The sequence below is a fragment of the Rhizopus delemar genome, genomic scaffold (genome assembly GCF_000149305.1).
Source record: "Rhizopus delemar RA 99-880 supercont3.13 genomic scaffold, whole genome shotgun sequence".
Classification (NCBI taxonomy): domain Eukaryota; kingdom Fungi; phylum Mucoromycota; class Mucoromycetes; order Mucorales; family Rhizopodaceae; genus Rhizopus; species Rhizopus delemar.
In genome coordinates, this window is record NW_027137839.1 from 246,480 (window position 1) to 265,597 (window position 19,118).

General features: G+C 35.5%; 7 protein-coding genes across 7 annotated transcripts; 6 read left to right on the plus strand and 1 right to left on the minus strand.

Annotated features, from left to right (window-relative positions):
* Nucleotides 1-713: 713 nt before the first annotated feature.
* Nucleotides 714-1,118, plus strand: RO3G_13941 (uncharacterized protein; the record flags this gene model as incomplete). Its single annotated transcript, XM_067668525.1, has 2 exons — nt 714-928; nt 986-1,118. 2 exons carry the CDS (start codon nt 714-716, stop codon nt 1,116-1,118), a joined length of 348 nt encoding a protein of 115 aa, XP_067524626.1.
* A 1,106-nt stretch (nt 1,119-2,224) lies between these two features.
* On the plus strand, nt 2,225-5,801 carry RO3G_13942 (uncharacterized protein; the record flags this gene model as incomplete). The annotated part of the gene is made up of 6 exons (XM_067668526.1): nt 2,225-3,219; nt 3,265-3,400; nt 3,461-3,751; nt 3,824-4,067; nt 4,127-4,696; nt 4,759-5,801. 6 exons carry the CDS (start codon nt 2,225-2,227, stop codon nt 5,799-5,801), a joined length of 3,279 nt encoding a protein of 1,092 aa, XP_067524627.1.
* A 2,062-nt stretch (nt 5,802-7,863) lies between these two features.
* On the plus strand, nt 7,864-8,607 carry RO3G_13943 (uncharacterized protein; the record flags this gene model as incomplete). The annotated part of the gene is made up of 3 exons (XM_067668527.1): nt 7,864-7,926; nt 8,119-8,548; nt 8,603-8,607. The coding sequence occupies 3 exons, from the start codon at nt 7,864-7,866 to the stop codon at nt 8,605-8,607; spliced, it is 498 nt and encodes a 165-aa protein (XP_067524628.1).
* A 2,491-nt stretch (nt 8,608-11,098) lies between these two features.
* Nucleotides 11,099-14,519, plus strand: RO3G_13944 (uncharacterized protein; the record flags this gene model as incomplete). Its single annotated transcript, XM_067668528.1, has 8 exons — nt 11,099-11,326; nt 11,375-11,491; nt 11,556-12,156; nt 12,217-12,409; nt 12,522-13,126; nt 13,178-13,343; nt 13,406-13,904; nt 14,100-14,519. The coding sequence occupies 8 exons, from the start codon at nt 11,099-11,101 to the stop codon at nt 14,517-14,519; spliced, it is 2,829 nt and encodes a 942-aa protein (XP_067524629.1).
* Nucleotides 14,520-14,876: 357 nt separating this feature from the next.
* On the plus strand, nt 14,877-15,273 carry RO3G_13945 (uncharacterized protein; the record flags this gene model as incomplete). The annotated part of the gene is made up of 2 exons (XM_067668529.1): nt 14,877-15,206; nt 15,262-15,273. The coding sequence occupies 2 exons, from the start codon at nt 14,877-14,879 to the stop codon at nt 15,271-15,273; spliced, it is 342 nt and encodes a 113-aa protein (XP_067524630.1).
* A 103-nt stretch (nt 15,274-15,376) lies between these two features.
* On the minus strand, nt 15,377-16,824 carry RO3G_13946 (proteasome component PUP2; the record flags this gene model as incomplete). The annotated part of the gene is made up of 7 exons (XM_067668530.1): nt 15,377-15,644; nt 15,698-15,756; nt 15,809-15,919; nt 15,987-16,181; nt 16,234-16,338; nt 16,448-16,681; nt 16,738-16,824. 7 exons carry the CDS (start codon nt 16,822-16,824, stop codon nt 15,377-15,379), a joined length of 1,059 nt encoding a protein of 352 aa, XP_067524631.1.
* Nucleotides 16,825-17,816: 992 nt separating this feature from the next.
* On the plus strand, nt 17,817-18,212 carry RO3G_13947 (uncharacterized protein; the record flags this gene model as incomplete). The annotated part of the gene is made up of 2 exons (XM_067668531.1): nt 17,817-17,918; nt 17,985-18,212. 2 exons carry the CDS (start codon nt 17,817-17,819, stop codon nt 18,210-18,212), a joined length of 330 nt encoding a protein of 109 aa, XP_067524632.1.
* Nucleotides 18,213-19,118: the final 906 nt, after the last annotated feature.

A 19,118-nucleotide genomic window follows, 5' to 3' on the forward strand; every position in this document is an offset into this window, starting at 1 on the left:
TATATTTGTATTCTGACATACACACCATCAGCGATTCTACTTTTAATTTTTTTTTTTTTTTTTTCCAGAAAAGCGTAGCATTGATTTTAAAGAACAGTTGCTTACAACCCTTGCTCCGTACTCTAGATCATATAGCCTATGAAAGCAACTAGTCTGATCTGAATACCAGTACAGCGAAAGAATTATCTTTATTCTGATGATGCCCAAATTTGCTCACATATAATTACCCCCATAAAAATATATTTTAGAAGTTATTCTTTGTAAAAGATTTATATAGATTTAATGTTATCAGTATCAGGCTTATTCTCAGTAAATCTTTCCTATCTGAACAGCAGACAAACAAGGTTGAAACATACCTCAATCTTGCACGTACAAGCCAAGTAGTTGAAAAAAAAAAATGCCGTCCTCACAAGTTCGCCCAATTACGCTCTTGCAGGCTTTATACCCTATTGTAGTTTTCAACGTCCTGTGCATCAGTTTGTATCTCTTTTTACCTCGCCTATATTGGATGACACATAAACCAAAAAGTTGTTCACCAAGTGATTCAGAAACTTTAATATACTTCCTTTAGTCAGCATCCCATCTACGTATCCTAGAGCTAGCAAACCTTCCTGAAACAAGTTTTGGTATGCCTCAATTCCTCATCCAGCACAAATTATCTTATGACGGCTTTATCATTCAAGACTAATTACACACCCCTTTTGCATAAAATCATGTCCAACTATATCATAGATGAAGGATGCATGCTGTGTGGTGCAATCAAGACAAATAAGCACTTTTTGTGGTTCTGCCCAATCAATCGGCCAATGTGGAATATATTGACGCATCAGTTCTTTAAACAGCCTTTGCTGTTATCTTTTGAACAAATATCTTGGCTACCTCAAATAATAACCAGAACATTATTGGTTTGGAAATTTGGCCTCTCCATGTAATTGCTTGTAGTGTTTTGAGTTTATAGAGACCCACTAAGAATGCCCTTTTGAAGACTTGCCTTCTTGGCCAAAGAAAGCAGCAGCAGCAAGAGCCAGTGGAAATTACAAACATTTGACGATGATTGTAAAGCTGGTTTATGTTGCATCCTCACCGAGTCAAGTCTCCGTTTGTTAAGACGTGGATAATTCAGGGATACAATACATACCAAAAAAAAGCAATTGACGAATAACTTTCTGGCCTCAGCAGCATGGAGATCCTGCTGGCGGCTCGCTTAAAAATATTGCTAGTCTCAGGGGGTGGAATTCTTGCTTAAATGTAAGTGTGATAGCTTTAGTGCAAGGGACCTGAAATGTTCATTTGATCACAAATCGAAGGGGACTTGAAGCGCGGTTTAGGATGTATGAAAATGTCTTTGATGGACAAGATTAAGCATGTATGTGAGCTGAATACCATTACGTTGAAGTCCTCTAGTGTTATACTTTTTGATTTAGTTAAAAAGGTACAGGTGTTGAGTAAGCAAAGTTGAGATGCTTTCCCCGTCTTGTAGTAATATATATCTACTGGTACTACGAGTTGTACATGTTTTCAAGCGAATCTATAATAATTTTATTACATTAGAAGAATGAGAACTGGACTTGACAACAGAAGCGAGTGAGTCCATTTAAAGAATAAGGTGATCTATTGTATGTGGAAACCAATTAGATTAAGCTTTCCAAGCTTCCTCGGCAGAAGCAATATACTTCATTTTATACGTGGTAAGGTTTCTTGATCATAAAGTTTGATACAACAGAGCGAATTTTGGAAATGTCTTGGTAAAAGAAGTTGCCCAGAATATATACCGACACATAGAAAGCAGTATTAAATTAACTATAGCTTATAGGCCAATGATCGATAAGGATCGAGTGAAATAAAGCAAAGTTGGTTGTTGGAGTTTATTGATAAATTAATATAAATATGTGACATTGGAGGCTAACTTGTATCAACAGGAATCTAAGATAAACAATGACGGAAGAGTTCGTAGGCAGATGAATTTGAGGGATATTCAAACCGTCTATGTCTCTCTCCCAATAGTTGGAGATTGCATATATTTGATGGATGCAGAAGCTTTTTTGTCAAGCTTTCGACACGCAGCTGAGAATCAATTAAACGTCAAACATTTATAAAACTCAGGCGTTTTATTTTTTTTATTTTATTTTACCTCTTTCCTATAGTTTATTTATTTATTTATTTTTGAGTTAAAATGATGCAATCCGTGTTTGCGAACTTAAAAAAAAGGACTGAACCTACACAAATGGACATTAGCGCGTTTGAAGATGCAATTTCACAAAGTAGCTCTCGTGATTATAATTCATCACAAATCCGCAACACAGTAAATCAACGCAATGAATTCCCTGGTACAGGTAGAGGTGCGAGCAGAGGTCGTGGTCAGTACAATCAAACATATAGAGCTGTATCTGGAGGGCTTTTTCAAAAATCTGCCAATTTTAACAACACAAACAGAAACCACGGCCAGTATAATCAAGGCAATCAGAACGATGATTCATATATGCAGGATATTGAAACCTTTGACCAATATAATCAAACCTATGGACATGATGGCTTATATGCACAAAACACTGAAAACTTTGATAAAGGCCGCGCAAAAAACACCAACTTTAGCAGAAGCTTTAATAATGAATATGGAAACGCTACTCAACCTAGCAAAGGATACGCCTACCAGTCACATCCATTGCAAGGACAAAGAAATGACAATATACCCCCTCAAAGCACACCAGCATTTGGTAGAGGTCGTGGAGCATTCTTAAACAATAACAACATACAAGAAACATTTGTCCAGCCCAAAGAAAGACACAGTAACAACATTTTTGCTTCAACTGGGCCAATCATTAAAAATGAATACGCTGGCCACGCTTCCTTGAATACTGGTGGTCCTGACAGAGGATTTGGAGCCTTATCAAATAATATTAATACACAAGGATGGTATGTTCAATCTGATGAGAAGCAAAGTCATCAGCCATTCGTATCAAGACAATCAACACTTGAGCACCAGAGTGATAACCAAAATACTCCAGCCAAAAGCAGCTTTAATAAAAGTCGTCTAGGCTTCAATAATAATAAGGGACAAAGAAACTTTGCTCAGCCTAGCGAAAAGTCACTTGCATCAAGGCAATCTACACCCAAACCCCAAAATGACATTGGCAATCTTTCAAGTAACAGTGGTCTTGGTAGAGGTCGCAAAGGTCTTGAAAATAGAGGGCGTACGAATATTTCTCAACCTAGCGAAGGGTATATTTCTCATCTATATCACAACAAAACTAACGTATAGTATAGGCCTTTACAGACACAGAGCAAGAACCAAGTACAGAGCAGAAGCCAAGTGCAAAACAAGAACCAAGCACAAAAAGTTACAGCTGAAGACAGAGCAGCTCGCTTTGGTACCACTTCCAAAAGTGAAATATATGCACAGGTAAATGCACTTGACTTTACATCAGCTCAGGAATAGCTTGAATACTGAGATATTATATAGATGAAGAAGAATCGTGTTGTTGAAAGGGAACAAGCTATCAAGGATGGCCTTATCCCTGATCCTAATGCCCCGCGCCGTTTAGAAGACGCTATCGATTTCCGCGGCACATGCGAAACAAAATGTCCTGAGTTTGAGATGATTGAAAGAGAAATCCAAAATAACGTTGATAGACTTGAGATGGATGAAAATGGAAATCTTGATAGGAACAAAGCAGTTAAGGCGTACAGACGATCAGCAGCTGGTAACGATCAACCACTTCCTGCTGATGTACGATCCCCAGAGGCTTTAATAGTAAGAATCCTTTTTTTTTCTTTTCTTTTTTTTCTTTCTCTCTCTTCTGCTTTACTCACTTGATTGTAATAGTCCACTTTGGATTACTTGATTGAAGAAGTCATGTCTACTTATCCATTAGAGAAGTGCCATGCGTTTATTCGTGATCGCACAAGATCCATCCGTCAAGACTTTACTCTTCAAAATATTCGTGATGTTACAGCTGTCGAAGTGCATGAGCGGATTGCACGATTCCATATCTTATGTTTGCATGAAATGTGTGGTATGGATGAAAGCAAGTTTAGTGAACAGCAAGAGACTGAACAACTTAGAAAAGGTAAGCAACTTCTGCTTTAGCAAAATATATAGACCCTAAGCCTATCAACAAATCCATAGTTTTGCTAAGTTTGATGGAGTTTTATGAAGACTTGCGTGAAGAGGACATTGAGACTCCAAATGAAGCTGAGTTCAGAGCCTATTATATTATTACACACATTAGGGATAAAGATGTTGTCAGACAGATTTCCTCACAACCTGCCCACATATTCAAACACCCTTATGTCAAACAAGCTTTGAAGTTTCATGCCATGGCGCAGCGAAGCAATGAAATTGAGGAGACATCATCCAGACGTAATAAAGCAGAAAACGCGTTTGGAAGTCAAAATAATTATGCTTCGTTCTTCAAGTTGGTTGCTGACCCACACACACCATTTCTGATGGCATGCCTTCTGGAAACGCATTTCCCTGAAGTACGCAAAGGTGCTTTGAAGGCCATGAACGTGGCTTATATGGCAAGGGCTGCTGGTGTAGAAGCTGAATATGTACGTAAAGTATTGTGTTATGACAGCTTGGCTCAGTGCCTTAAAGAGGCGAAGCATTATGGTATCGGAATGGACATGTCGTTGAAAGAGCCCACGCTCTTATTTGGCCTTAAGCATTATGAAAGCAGAGCACATGTCTTCTTGGGTAAGGATGACTACTCTTAAGTTATATGATATGCCGATACTTATTTGAACCTACTTTGATAGAGCCTCTGTCATATCTTGCTCAAAGAAAATCTGTTTTCCTTGTAGAAGCTAAGAAAGATGGCAAGACATTTAGTGAAATAGTCAATGGATACGAAGCTATCATTGAGCAGTCGGCACCCATGACACATGCGGCTGTATATGCACAGCATAAGGTTCCTAACAATGAAAGTGAAGTCCAACACAAGTCTGCTGCAAAGGCGCTCGAACTTCAACGTAAAAGAGATTTACTAATGAAAAGAGCTCAAGAGGCTGAGGCATTAGCGGCTGAAGAAAGAAAGAAGCTGCAGGAGCTGATGGATCTAAGAAGTATGAAGCCGAAGAGGGACATATCACAAGTAAATGATGAATCCAAAATGCCTTCGCTGCGGGAATTGTCAGAACCTAACAGCTCAAATATGACTGAATTGGAAAGTTCTGGGGAAAGTGTCCTCAAACAGAAATTCCCTGAAGACCGACAAATGTTAGAAGAACAGCGAAGACTAGAAGAACAACGAAGGCTAGAAGAGCAGCAAAGGTTAGAGGAGCAACAAAAGATAAAAGAGGAAATCAGAGTTCAAACAATCAAAAGAACAAATGAAAAGAAGCAAAGAATAGATGAGAGGAGACGAAGATTGGAAGAGAAGCAAAAGGTTATAGAAAAAAGGAGACAAATAATGGAAGAAAGAGTAAGACGATTTCAAAGTGTAAATGAGCAGAAAATCAGATTGTTATGTGCAAAACTACCTGAACCAAGCTACTATGTTGACAGCAAAACGAGAGTTAAGAAGCAATCCGAACTTAGGAGTATCTTGAAGAAAAAAGCTGGTGTTTGGCTAAGAAGGGTTCGTGATAGGATTACAAAGAGAAATGCAGATCATCGTATCCTCAAGAGCAAGAGAGAGCTTAGTTGGGTTTTAATGAAAAACAACCCATATTGTAAATTCGATTATCTTAAAAACAACACACCAAAGTTCAATGGTGCTGAGATAGATAAAAGAATTCAGCAGAGCTTAGCTGCAGACCATGTAGTGATGGAGAATGAAAAGGTAACGATAAATACATGATGGATGCCACTGAAATATGATTAACGTTTTTCATAAAGATTGCTGAGTACAATAAGAACTCAGTATGGAATGCTGAAGATTTTGGCCTGGGCATATCTAGACGTATTCTGCGTCAAATACACGATTTTAATACAAAGCATCCAGATATCTCTCGAAAGATAAATTGGCAATTGATAATTTGCACAGAAGATACTCAATTGCAATCATCTGTTTGGTTCAAGCACAAGTTTAACTTGGATGATGAATTTTTAAGGAATGTTGATCATTACACAACTCATAACATCACAAGCCGGATGGTTGTAGCCAATACATACCCGATAACCAGACCTATGCAGAAGAAATAGGTGGTATTGTTTTTGCTATACCTGAACAAAATGGTACGGAGACGCCGGAAGAAAGGTAAGTAAAAGCATTGTCTTGTAAGTACAGTATTTAATGAAAATCGTCTTTTTAGGGAAGCATTCTGGATAAGATGCTCTAACCGGTTGGCCAAATTAGTGAAGGATATAAGTACCTTTAATCCAACTGCACAATTCCCCATTTTGATAACTTACTTCCCTATATCAAACGAATCGGAAGCAACCCTGAAAACGGTAGGCTTGATCCAAAATGCAATACTCCTTTCTTTACTCACACATTTCATTAGATACCACTTTTGTGGGAGCTGTCAAAATATGAGAATGTTTCCGACTTTAGACTCCTTATCATGAAACAGGAAACGGTGGCAACTAGGATTGTGGACGAAGTAAACTGGCTTGCAAATCAGTCCACAATCAACTTGCCACTGTAAATTTTATATTTTCTTTTTTTAGACACAAATAAATGTGTCAAGCTTCATATAAGCAAATACAAACTTGGTTGCTTTTTTTTTTTTTTTTTTTTTTTTTTTTTTTTTTTTTTTTGCGATATGACACTTTGTAGAAAAGTCAAAAGTAATAATAATTAGGAATAATGAATTGCACTTGACTAAAACTAAGTGTAAACGATTAACTTTTTAAACCACAAAAGCAAATAAAAATAAAATATGTAGTTTTAGCCATCTTCTCATGTGAACTAACTTTATATATGCTACTTGACGTTGACAAATTGGATAAAAGTAACCAAGCAAGCATTTAATTTGCATCCATTTTATGTTCTGTAAAGAATTAATTTTAAACCAATGTTATTATACGTGGTATCTAAATAAATGAAAGGATTCCTAAATAAATGGGAAAATATGGTAGCTATTTTAGAAGTATTAAAGACTTTTTTGCAGAGAAAGGCAACGGTCAAAGAACGAAATTGAGTTTCTTATCAACCCCTGACAGCCAGCTAGAGTAATTTGCAAACTAGCTTTTATAGTTCGAAAAGTCAAAGTGTTGCTGTCATCAAGAAATCGCCTTTTAACGTCATATTTTTTTTTTAATAAAGAACCTACTGTTGACCCTCTTTTGATAAATTCGTGTGATAAATTAAAACAAACATAGCCAAATGTGCGTGTGTGTGTGTGTGTGTGTGTGTGTGTGTGTGTTTTTTTTTTTTTTCACTCTTCTTCTTATTAATTTTTTGAACAGCAGGTATCTTATTTATTTTTCTTATCAAAGAGCAAGAAAGATCGATGCAAACAAGAATATTTTCAAATATGCTCCTTTACAGCGGCAGAAATATGTCACTCCTGACTCTAAGGAATCAACTGAAGCAAATGCTTATGTTTGCCCGCAACGCTATCTTGAATGGTTTCATGTAATACAAGAGGAAATGAATAAAAAGCAATTTATTCAAGAGAATGTTCTCCAAAAAGCTACTATTCTTGGTTATGTTCATAGAAACCTGAAGTCTACTGAAGGTGTCTCCAATTTAAATGCTGAAAACTACAAATGTTTGAAGAAAGCTGTTCTGGTATCCATCAATTCAAATAAATTCTTGGAAATCTCAAAAAATCTTGAGAAATAACATGTTGATAATTTGGAAAATGTCAAGATGTTTATCAAGAATACTCGAAACGAGATTCAAGACAGTGCATTCAAGTCCAGAAAGTATGCTGATTCTAGAGGATCAAAGATGTTTTTTTTACTTTCATTCTATGACTGCAAGTCCAAGTCTGTCCAAATCAATGAACCAGCTTTCTGGAAGGTTGCCAAGTCATGTACCAATATTAAGGAAAGTATCCCTAAAAAGCAACTGATGCCAACCTTATAACATGGGGCTCAAAATTCTTTGACTTTTCTAAAATAGATATTAAAAAGAACAATAATATATCAAATGACAAGCCCAAGTTTTGACAAGCTATACTATTTTTACATATGTATTTATTATTTTAATTGATGATCACTTTTAGGAAGTTGTTTCAAACAAATGGTTTGGTAAATTCATTTTCAAAAAGAAGCCTAAAAAAGTCTTTCCAAATGATGATAAAGTGCAAAATGTCCTAATTCTCAAAGACTTTACTGAAGAAATTAAGAACAATGAAGCTCTTGTTTGGACTGTTGATCTCGGTGCTACTGATATGTTTACTATATTTTATTCTGGTTCTTCACCTTCAAAGGAAAAGTTTAGAAAGATATTTACCAAGGAATATTATCATATGTGCGGTGTCAATCTTGCTGCCCAAGAACGTATGCAACATCAACAACACAACCAAGAGAATTTTAGAGTTATTAACGAAACACCTACCCTCAAAACACCAAATTTGATCGATTTCTCAAAGGCTACTTCTATTAGACTACAAAACTATCAAAGGATTATGACTACTATAACAAGGATAGCTGGTAAGAGAAATTATGGGAAGGTAAGTAATTTATACTCACAATATATATATTTAGGTTAGTCAAGTTTAATTTCAAAAATTATATCAAAAAATAAAAAGCAACTCATGAGATTTCCAAAAGACTGTTTGATGATAACATCAAGTACAACAGTAATGGTTCTACTAGTAAAAAAAAAAACTGCAGATATTCATTTAGACTATCCAAGTATTATATTTTACATTATCGTAACAAGTTTACAATATACGATTTCTTTGTTACAGTCGTCCGATTTATATGGCAGCAATCTTTGAACAGACTCCTGTCTTGGATGAGGTTATCATCAATCAAATCCAGAAGGAACTATTGAAACCATCTGCTTCCAATTCTTTATGCTAATACCTTGTATAAGTCACTGTTTCATGCACTTTCATTTTAATCCTTATACTCTTTGATGAGTTTTAATAAATAAAGTTTTCATCGATAAAAGAATAAGACTGCATGATATTTGTTTACTATCATTACTACATTATGAAAAAAGGATGGTTGGTCTTAAAGTTTTCGTTTTTATAGTAAATTAATCAAGCAAATTAATACTTGGTTGACAAGTCATCCTGTTAATTTTTTTATATCCTTTGTTATGGCTGTCTTTGGCTTCGTGGATATCAATTTGAAATCTATGACTGAATCAGCGCTACGCTAAGTCAACAGCAATTCGAGTTGTGATCGTCTTGTAAAAACCAAACATATAAATTGTTATTTGATAGTTGTTTGAAACTTGAAGTGCGGTATTTCCGAGCTTAATCAAAGTAAGGGTATTCTTTAGGTGATTTTATTATTTTTTCAAACTTCTGAACTACCAGGCAAATGAAAAAAGGATTGTCATAAGTATGGAAGAATCAAGAGTTGACACAGTCAAAAGCAGATTAGAGGCATAGTTATTGATGGTTGAGAAGTGAATGATTTATAGCATAAATGGGTATTGTACAATTCAGTTGATGCAAACAGACCAAAGAAAATACATTGGTGTCACAAATGTTAAATTACTGCATTTTGAACAAGTCATTGACAGTATATCAAAAAGCTTGAAAAATGTACACTACATTTACTGTTCTAATTATAGTACTCTTAATACCAATTTGCCATTTTTAAAGTAAATTTTGGATTTGATTGTACATGATTTTGATTTTTTTAAAAAAAAAGTTTTCATTTTTATTTATGTATGCAAAGTATAGGTTTAATAAGCGAGTTAACGATTCAGGCAGTTTTATAGTGTTGCATAAAAATACCCACAAGTTCGTAAATTGAACAAGACCAAACTCTTAATTTGAGCAAGGGTAAAATTCCAGTCCATTTTGATAACCCGTAAACTGGTGATGAAAGCGTTGTATATCTTTAGTGTTACTGATCAAGGGTGGTAAGATACCTAACGACGAGACTGAAATTGGTTCTCCACTCACTCCTCAGGTAATAAAGATTATATCTGCAAGTGATTTAAAATTGAGTCTTATTTAAAAAAGTTTATAATCACAATGGATTAAAATGGAAAGAATTCAACCCATTAAAACACATGCTTAAAATATAAAAGTTATAAAACATATTCATATTGCTTTCATTGACTTGTTCAATTTTATATTCGTTTTGTTGTTTTATACTATTTCGACAGACAGAAACCCTGAATGTTTTTTAGTCTATTTTTTTAACGCTTAAATGACTGTATTATTTCAATGTGAGACATCGTTGCACATATCACGAGAAAAAGTAAAGAGGAGCAAAGCTGAAAAAAGAAATTGATGCAGCTTCTTCTGTTACACAAATGTTGTACTCACCTTAAAATTATATACACGCCATTTGTTCATTTGCTATTCTTTTTTTCAAAACACAAACTATTAGTTTATTGCAATAAAATATGGAAATCACTTAAAGAGAGTTGTATTGAAGTATTTATTCCAATGATTTCTTTTGATTTCTAGAATATATTCTTCATTTTATAAAATCTAATAATAAAAATTTGGCATCCTTGTCATACCATACATTTAGCTCCTCTTTACAACTTTGCTTTAACACAATAAAAAAAAGTTTCATTTTCTTTTATTTCTTCTCTTTTTTTATTTTCTTAAAAAAAAGAGACAGCAGCAAAAAAAAAGCAATATTTATGAGCAATCTACCTTTACAACCCAGGATTATAGGAAGAGTTCGCGCCATATATTCCTATTATTCTGAAGAAAAATCTTCATTAAGTTTTAAAAAAGGTGATTACATTGATGTTTTAACAAAACTCGAATCAGGCTGGTGGGATGGATGGTAAAAAAAAAAAAAAAAAAAAAAAAAATAGATTTTGCAGTGTAAGATATAGATTGATTTTTTGATAGGTGTAATGGAGAGCGGGGATGGTTTCCTAGCAACTATGTGGAAGTTGTGAAAGAAGACACAGGTCCATTCTCTAAACCACCAGAAAAAGGACTTCCACCAAAACCCATCAACGGAAATCGCGCTTCATCCATTTACAGTAATTCAACAAATTCGGAAGCAAGTCGAAATAATGCTAATCTACCAGATGGCTGGACCATCCAGATGACCGAAGACGGACGTTCATGGTATTACTACAACGAATATACAGGAAAAATCACGCACCAGAATCCACTACTATCAGAACAAGATACAGACAATATCATTGATAAAAGAGAACAAAAAATAATGGATCACAGAGATAGCTTTTTTCACCCAAGTCAGCCTATTGAAGAAGAAGAAGAAATAATAAAAGATCAAATAAACAGTGAAAATGCTCCAACGACAGCCGAGGTATTATGTTTGTAACCCTTTTTATTTATTTATTGACTTTTTGAATAGTTGATGGATAACTGGGTTGAAAGAAAGACACCACAGGGAAGAGTTTATTTTTGTAATTTGATTACACAAGAAACAACTTGGGATTATGATGAAATTGACGTCGAAACAGGTCGTCTGGTAAATAAACTTTTTTATTTTTTAAACTTTACACTATTCTCACTTGTATGTGTAACCTAAAAAGAAAAAGACAAAACAAGAAAGCGAAGAGGAAGAAGAAGACGAGGAAGAAGACAAGGAGAATGAAAATAATACCTTTCGTGATGCAGTCCAAGAACAGAGTGAATCAAAAGAGCTGACATGGAGCAAGATAGCATCAGATATCGCTTTTGGTATTCATGAATTAACAGCAGCCACTACAAAGAGACAGCGAGATGAAATACAACCCAAAGCTTCTGCCATTGTTGAATCAATCCGCCTTATGCTATATGCATCTCGTTCTCTTGATAAAGATTCACACATCTTTCAGGAACCTGCATTCCGTGAGCCAAGAAGGGCTATCACCTCCACTTTATCGAAGCTTGTTCTTGATTCCAAATTAAGTGCCGATCTATCTGATCAATCTACTACCGCAATGATATTTGATAAAATACAAAAGGATGCAAATGATGTATTGGTAGCAGTTAGAAACTTCGTTACTCTATGTCAGCAACGTAATGTGGATATCAGCAATGTATGTCCAAAGCTGATCAAAGATCCCTCTCAGTTACCATTTGATCCTTATTTACCAGAATCCTCAAACAACCCCAAAATACCAATAACCTCAACATCCAACGTAACAAGTGGTATGGCATATCTCGGACTAAATCCTGACGATAGGAAGAAGCTCAATAAAACTACTACAGAAACAAACAGTTCCTTGCTTCAAAAGGCAAGATACCTGCTAAATCAAGATTTAGTTGTCAGTTTGCAAGTGTACTCTCATCAGATCTATACATCAGCAGAAGAAGTATCAGCAATAGCTCATAATATTCACACGATGCACAATAAGGACAAAAGCTTAGTCTTTAATGATGAAAGAGCTTCATCTGTGACATTGTTTAAAACACTCTCTACTCAAGTTGGCCAATATATTGCTATTCTGGATGACATTAACTTTGACAATATCGATAATAACCCAAATACCTTCTATTGCTGCCTATCGAATTAGTCGCCAGAACATCTACAGCGCCATCGGTCATTTGTTTGGTGCTGTTCAGAAACTAACCGATTTACAAGTCGATATCTCCGAGGCCACTCATACAGTAGATCAAGCAGTCATTAATATTGAAAACGTAATCGAGACTGTTGAACAGAGCGTGATTGCCATGGTGAATGAAAGAAAGTTCAACATGGGCGCAACGCCAGATAACTCATTCACGCTATCACCCACGGCTTCCACAGTGACGAATAGCATGAGAAACACATCGAATCGTGCATCGTTCTCTGATAGCGTATTGGACCACCAAAGTGAAAGTGGTGGTACGTTTCCCAGTTCACGCAGTCAAGATGAAAGCCATGAAAGTGAATTTGGTGATTTTAATATTGACGATAGCAAATCGATACGTCGTCCTACTTTGGGAGTGGCTGGAATTTCTGATATTGTCAACCGTAGAAGACAACAGAGCATACGACCTGATGATCGTCCAGCTGATTCGACTGATACACTTGGGTATGACCACCATCCAGATGAAATCGAGATAGGTCCTGATGGCTCTATTAAAGGTGGAACATTGCCTGCTCTTGTTGAGCGATTGACTGTACATAATACTTTAGGTAAATGGCTAATAGGCATAAAAAACGAATTGAAAACTAATGTATTTATAGATACAAACTTTATTGCCACTTTTCTACTTACTTATCGTTCCTTTTGTACAAGTGAAGAGTTCGTTAGTCTATTAGAAGACCGTTACAATTTACGTCCACCTGAAAGATTAACACCTGAGCAATTAGAAATGTGGACTGAACGCAAACAGAAATTAGTTCGTCTTAGGTAAATATCTCGGTACTAACCATCTCTTTTTTTTTCTTTTTCTAATATTATCTATCCAATAGAGTGTTTAATGTAATGAAGAATTGGTTAGAAAACTATTATATTGATGAAGATGAGCATTTGCTTGGTCGATTTGAACACTTTACTAAATCTTATATTCGAGACTCTTCAGAATTTGCAGCAAAACAAATTCTGAACTTGATCAAGAAGCGCGTTGAGGCCGGTGGAGAAATGAAAAAGATCATTCCAAACCCAATCTCAGGGCCTGAACCTATTGTTCCCAAAAATATGACAAACGTCACACTTCTCGACATGGATCCAATTGAGATGGCCAGACAGCTTAGTATTCTGGATTTCAAGCTCTATAGCAGCATTAGATCCATCGAATGTCTTGGAAAGGCTTGGTCAAGAGATGGCATTCACGGATCGATAGCTGTGAATATAAAGAAATCCATAAAATACTGTAATCGTTTGACCGCATGGGTAACAGAAAGTATATTGTCCTATGAAGAGCCAAAAAAGAGAGCCACCATAATCAAACATTGGGTTCAAGTGGCAGATGTAAGCTCCTTTTTCTTGCTTTCTTTTATACTTTTATTCTAACAAAATAGATGTAGCATTGCCGAGTCTTAAACAACTTCAATACATGTATGGCTATTCTATCTGCATTTGATAATAGCTCAATAGGTCGCTTAAAGAAGACTTGGATGGTAAATAAGGTCCTACTGCAAACTTGTTCTCACTTTTATAAAATAGATGTGTAATAGAAATACAACTCAAACACTTGCTTCCATTCGTAAATTACTTGGTGCCAATCGTAACTTTGTAGAATACCGCGAAATCATTCATTCTGTCAACCCACCGTGTATTCCATTCTTGGGCATTTACCTGCAAGACTTGACTTTTATTGAAGACGGAAACCCAGACTTCCTTCGTAAATCAAACAACTTGATTAATTTTGCAAAACGACAAAAGGTCGCTGAAGTGATCCGTGAACTGAAACAATTCCAATCCTTTGCCTACAATTTCCACACGATCCCTGAAATACAAGAATTTATCAAAGTTCAATTAGATCATGAGCATGATGTTGAACAATTATATGAAAGAAGTTTACAGTTAGAACCAAGAGTCACCGAACAACCTGTTAGTATTTATCTCTCTGGTAATGTAATGTAGCCTATCAACTCTCCCTTTTGTCATTCCTTTTTTTTTTTTTTTTTCTGTATCTAACAACCCTTGAAGAAGTAATCAAGTATATGCTGTAACTTATAAAAATTTGTCAACAAAGAATATATAAACACATACACATAAAAAAATAAATAACACTTGCCATAGCATATTATAGTACATAATGTTGAGCTTTAAAAGGAGTGAACGCATAATATTCTTTTAGTTTCAGCGAACTAACTATGTCATAGACTATATATAAATCGTTGTTTCAGTAATATAAAGCTTCTCTTTTTTTTTATATTTTATTTTTTTCTAATTGAAAAAGGCTGCTTTCTCTTCTTCTTTTTTTTCTCAAAGCAAAAAATGGATAGAAATAGCCAACAAGACAATTTTCATTATTTTACAAAGACCATTGACGATAAAAATCACTCTACAGAGGATGAATGGATCAATATTATTCCAATTAATGCAGAATTACAGGAGCCAGCTTGGGGATATGAACAAGATCAGGAAAGAGTAAATAAGATTACTACCATCATTTCGGATAGCTTGACAGCTAAAAGTAAACCGACAAGCAATGCAGCTTTGTTAAAAAGCGACCTTTCTGAAAAGGAGATTATACCCTGCAAAGAGCAAAATGCCACCGACAAGCATTCTTCTTTTGAAAAATCAAATATGCCCGGAGGATATCCAGTAAATGCAACAAAATAGCTTAGAAATAACAGTGTAAATAACCGCTTCTTTGCAGATCAATCTTTAGAAATCAATATTTCCTTTTGTGCGAGTATGTGTTTGTGCTTTTTTATTCTGCAAAGAAAAAAGGGAAAATGGTAATAGGGAGATGAATAATAGAGAAAATACGATTACAATCTTTCAATCACAGTTTGCAATTCTTCTTCTGAATAAATTTTAAAGTTGCTTTCTGGTGTAATAGCTGCAATTTGAACATTGGTTTTGTTTAACTTTTCCTCCATCACTGACTTCAATACACTCAATGCAAGTGTCTCTGCTTCCTTCAATGTCATTGATTTGTGATATTCTTTTTGAAGCTCTGTTTGGGCACCTTCAGATCCAGATCCAATAGCCTTTGCTTGATACTTCATAAATGTGCCTGAAGGATCAGCATGGAAACTAATCAAAGTATTGCGTTACTAATACTATTCATCATCTTTAAAACAACTTACAGTTGTGGTCCATTTTCATCAACACCAGCAATAAGCAATGCAACACCAAAAGGACGACTCTGTTTAAAATAATGAATTAAGTTTGGTCTTCTGGAACTTTATCTTTCTTACCATAATTGATTCTTCACCTTCAGCACCTTCACCAAATCGCAATGCTAAATCACAAACACTTTGAGTTACACTTTCAACCTTTAACTTTTCTTCATATGTGAATCGATGATTCTATATGATAATGATATTAAAGCTTCATTCTTTTTTTTTGGGTACGCTTATATATATATATATATACCTGAGCAGCTACTCGAGCATGTTCAATCATTGTTCTAGCATCAGCTGTCATTCCACTAACAGCACAACCTAAATGTTCGTCAATTTCCATAATTTTTTCAATCGAACTAGGTTCCAATAATGTAGAAGAAACACGCTTTTCAACAGCCAAAACAACACCTTCCGATGTTTGAACACCAATAGCAGTTGTACCAAGCTACATGAAAAGAGTTAATTACATTATATCTTCATTCTTATTTATTACTTACTTTGATAGCTTCAATAGCATATTCTACTTGAAACAAACGCCCTTCAGGAGAGAAGGTATTTACACCACGGTCATATTCAGAACGTGTTAAAAACATAATTAAGTTCTAAAGCGAAAAAAAAAGTAAAATTAAAAGGGGGACGCGTATACGTGTACAACACTCAATAAGGTCATGACGGCATCAAGCCAGTCACATTTTTTTATTTTCTATAAACAGCTTGACATCGATCCACAAAGGCTTGCAAGGTCATTTTTGACACTTGATCAAAAAAGACCGAAGAAGCTTGAGCATGAATAGGTGAAGCAAAGTCAAAAGATATACTGAAATCAACCCAACATGCGGGATGATTCGCTGCTTCAGGTGTATTTAGTTTTGTACTTGGCACGTGTGGTGTAAACTTCCAAATGGTTGTCATGTCATTAAATAATGTACTATCTGCAGCAACTGCCTAGATTCGGTTTTAATAATTCATGTTTTTTAGTTCAATATTACATGTAAGCTTACTTTGACTAAATTAGGTCTTTTACAAGTCACTTTTGACATGTATTTTTCTTTAAATAATTTGAAGCCAACACCCAGTTCAGCTTTCATAATGTACTTGTTTTCGTCTATCTTAGTATTTGTGTATACATGAGAATGAGTACAAAAAGGTACAAATTGGTGATAATCATCTACATTGGATACAACATTGTAAAGCTGATTTTGAGAAAAGCTAATATTTAATCAGCTATAGTAACAGTGTAGTCTTAGACAACTCACTTCAATAACTTTCTTTCTGAATATTGTTTTTCTGTAGTTAATATATTGGGAAGGCTAAAGAAACGTCTATGCTGTTGTCTAATTGCAGGAATTACTGTCATATCCCAATTTTTAATAAAGAAAAAAAAAAAAAAAAAAAAAAAAAAAAAAAAAAAAAAAAAAACAGGGGAAGGCACAGTTGGAAAATCATGTCCCTGCTGCGAGAGAAATTTTGTACAGCAATCGGATCTGGAATAGATCTTCAGAAATTATCTGGTTTGTTTGATTTTTTTTTTTTGTGGATGAAATCTTTAGTACAGCGCGAGTGGTGGAATTCGTTGCGACATTTTTTTTTTCAACAGATTCCACCGCTCGCAGCCTCTGGAGAACTCATTGGAAACATGTTTTTAGTGGATCGTCCTTTTGGCCAAATGAGGCAGCTGCTAGAGCTACTATACTCCTTCGCAGAATACATCAAGAGAATCTGTATCAGAAAAAATTTAAAGACAATAATTAACTATTACATTAGTTTTACACTTCTATTCTATATATTTAAATGCTTTCTTACAGTGTACGTCTAAAGGCGGTATTAGAATAAAATCCTCATACAAAAAAAAAAAAAAAAAAAAAATACATCGCTCGCACTGTATTTATTAAGACTCATCAAATAGTATAGGGATTAAAAGTGATGCAAATATATTAAACAGCGATCCGCTCCTCATCATTTTCTTAGACTTTTGCCTTATGTGGAAATCTTCGCTATGCACTACTATAGCTGCATCTCCAACAACTGAACGCAGACTTAACTGCTCCCCATGCTGAAATACGCAAGTTACAATAAGAGAATGTCTCCTTGCGGAAACGACTTGCCTGGAAGCCGTCGACCACAGACACCCCACCTTGTCTGTCTAGATGCACCACACCTTCAGCCTTTTCCGCCCTTCCTCGTAACCCTCTCATCCCATTTAAGCGCCCCCTCCTTCGCCTAATAACACCTTTCTTCTCTGCCTAAGGTTGCTAAGCCTAAACGTGATGTTTCCCAACCTAGCCCAACTGCAATTGCTAGGCAATTACCTTCACCTGCTGAACCAACTGACTTTAAACGCATCCATGTGGCTGCTCGACACTTCCTTTCTCTACAACCAATGCGCTCTAACCTTCGTAGATTACACATCAACATCCGTCGAATTCTAGATATTCATTATTCAGATCGAAATTTGGTCGGCTTCATTCACAATTGAGCAAATTCACATCACAGTCAGTAGCGATTTCGATCCTTTAGATCCTTCAACCATTTACGACCCTACTTCTGTCAATGAACTCATCGGCTGTAAAGCCCAGAGTGCTCGCAAAGTGTTCCTCCATTGAATCTGTATAGTCTTGCATCGATTCAAAGCCCCCATTTACAATGCCGTTGCCCACTTCTTTGCCTAGTCTGGCCTTATTGATCTTGAATACTTAGCATCGTATAACCTTGTCTCACCATACAATTACCGCATAGGACACATCCTTGACCATATATAGCTTCCGTGATAAATATCCAGCGTGACCACCCAACTGCTTGTACTATCCTTTATGAACTTAAATACATACTTCATACAAAAGATCTGCCTATGTCACTAGCTCATTTCGGAAATTGACTCTTCGATTGGCGTCTCTCTCCTTCCCCTAATTAATTTATTTTGCACTTAACCCATATCTCATCAGCTCATATCATTTTTGACTTTGCTCCCAAAAGGGTTTTTAGCCTCCTTTTCCTTTTTTGATCTACCTCAGACAAAAGCTATATATACATTGAATATCATGCGCCTAAATGAAGCTTATTATAAAAGAAAATATATTTAAATGTGGGTTTAACTATGAAAAAGAAACCGGGTCTTTAGAAATAGAATGGGAGACGCTTGACAACTATTTTCTTAAGTGAAAGATACCAGCGCCAGTGGTGGTACTGTTCCTAATTAAGAGCTTTATCACAAGCTAAATCGACTTATTTAACACTGGAGTGCTCTATCACCTTCTTAATTGTAGAAATGAAGGAAATTGTTACTTGTACCGTGTTCGTAGTTTAGATGAAATTGAGGCTGAGTCTGACAGATCTGAACTCAGAGCTGAACTAAGGTCAAAGTCTAACTCTGAATTCAGCCGTA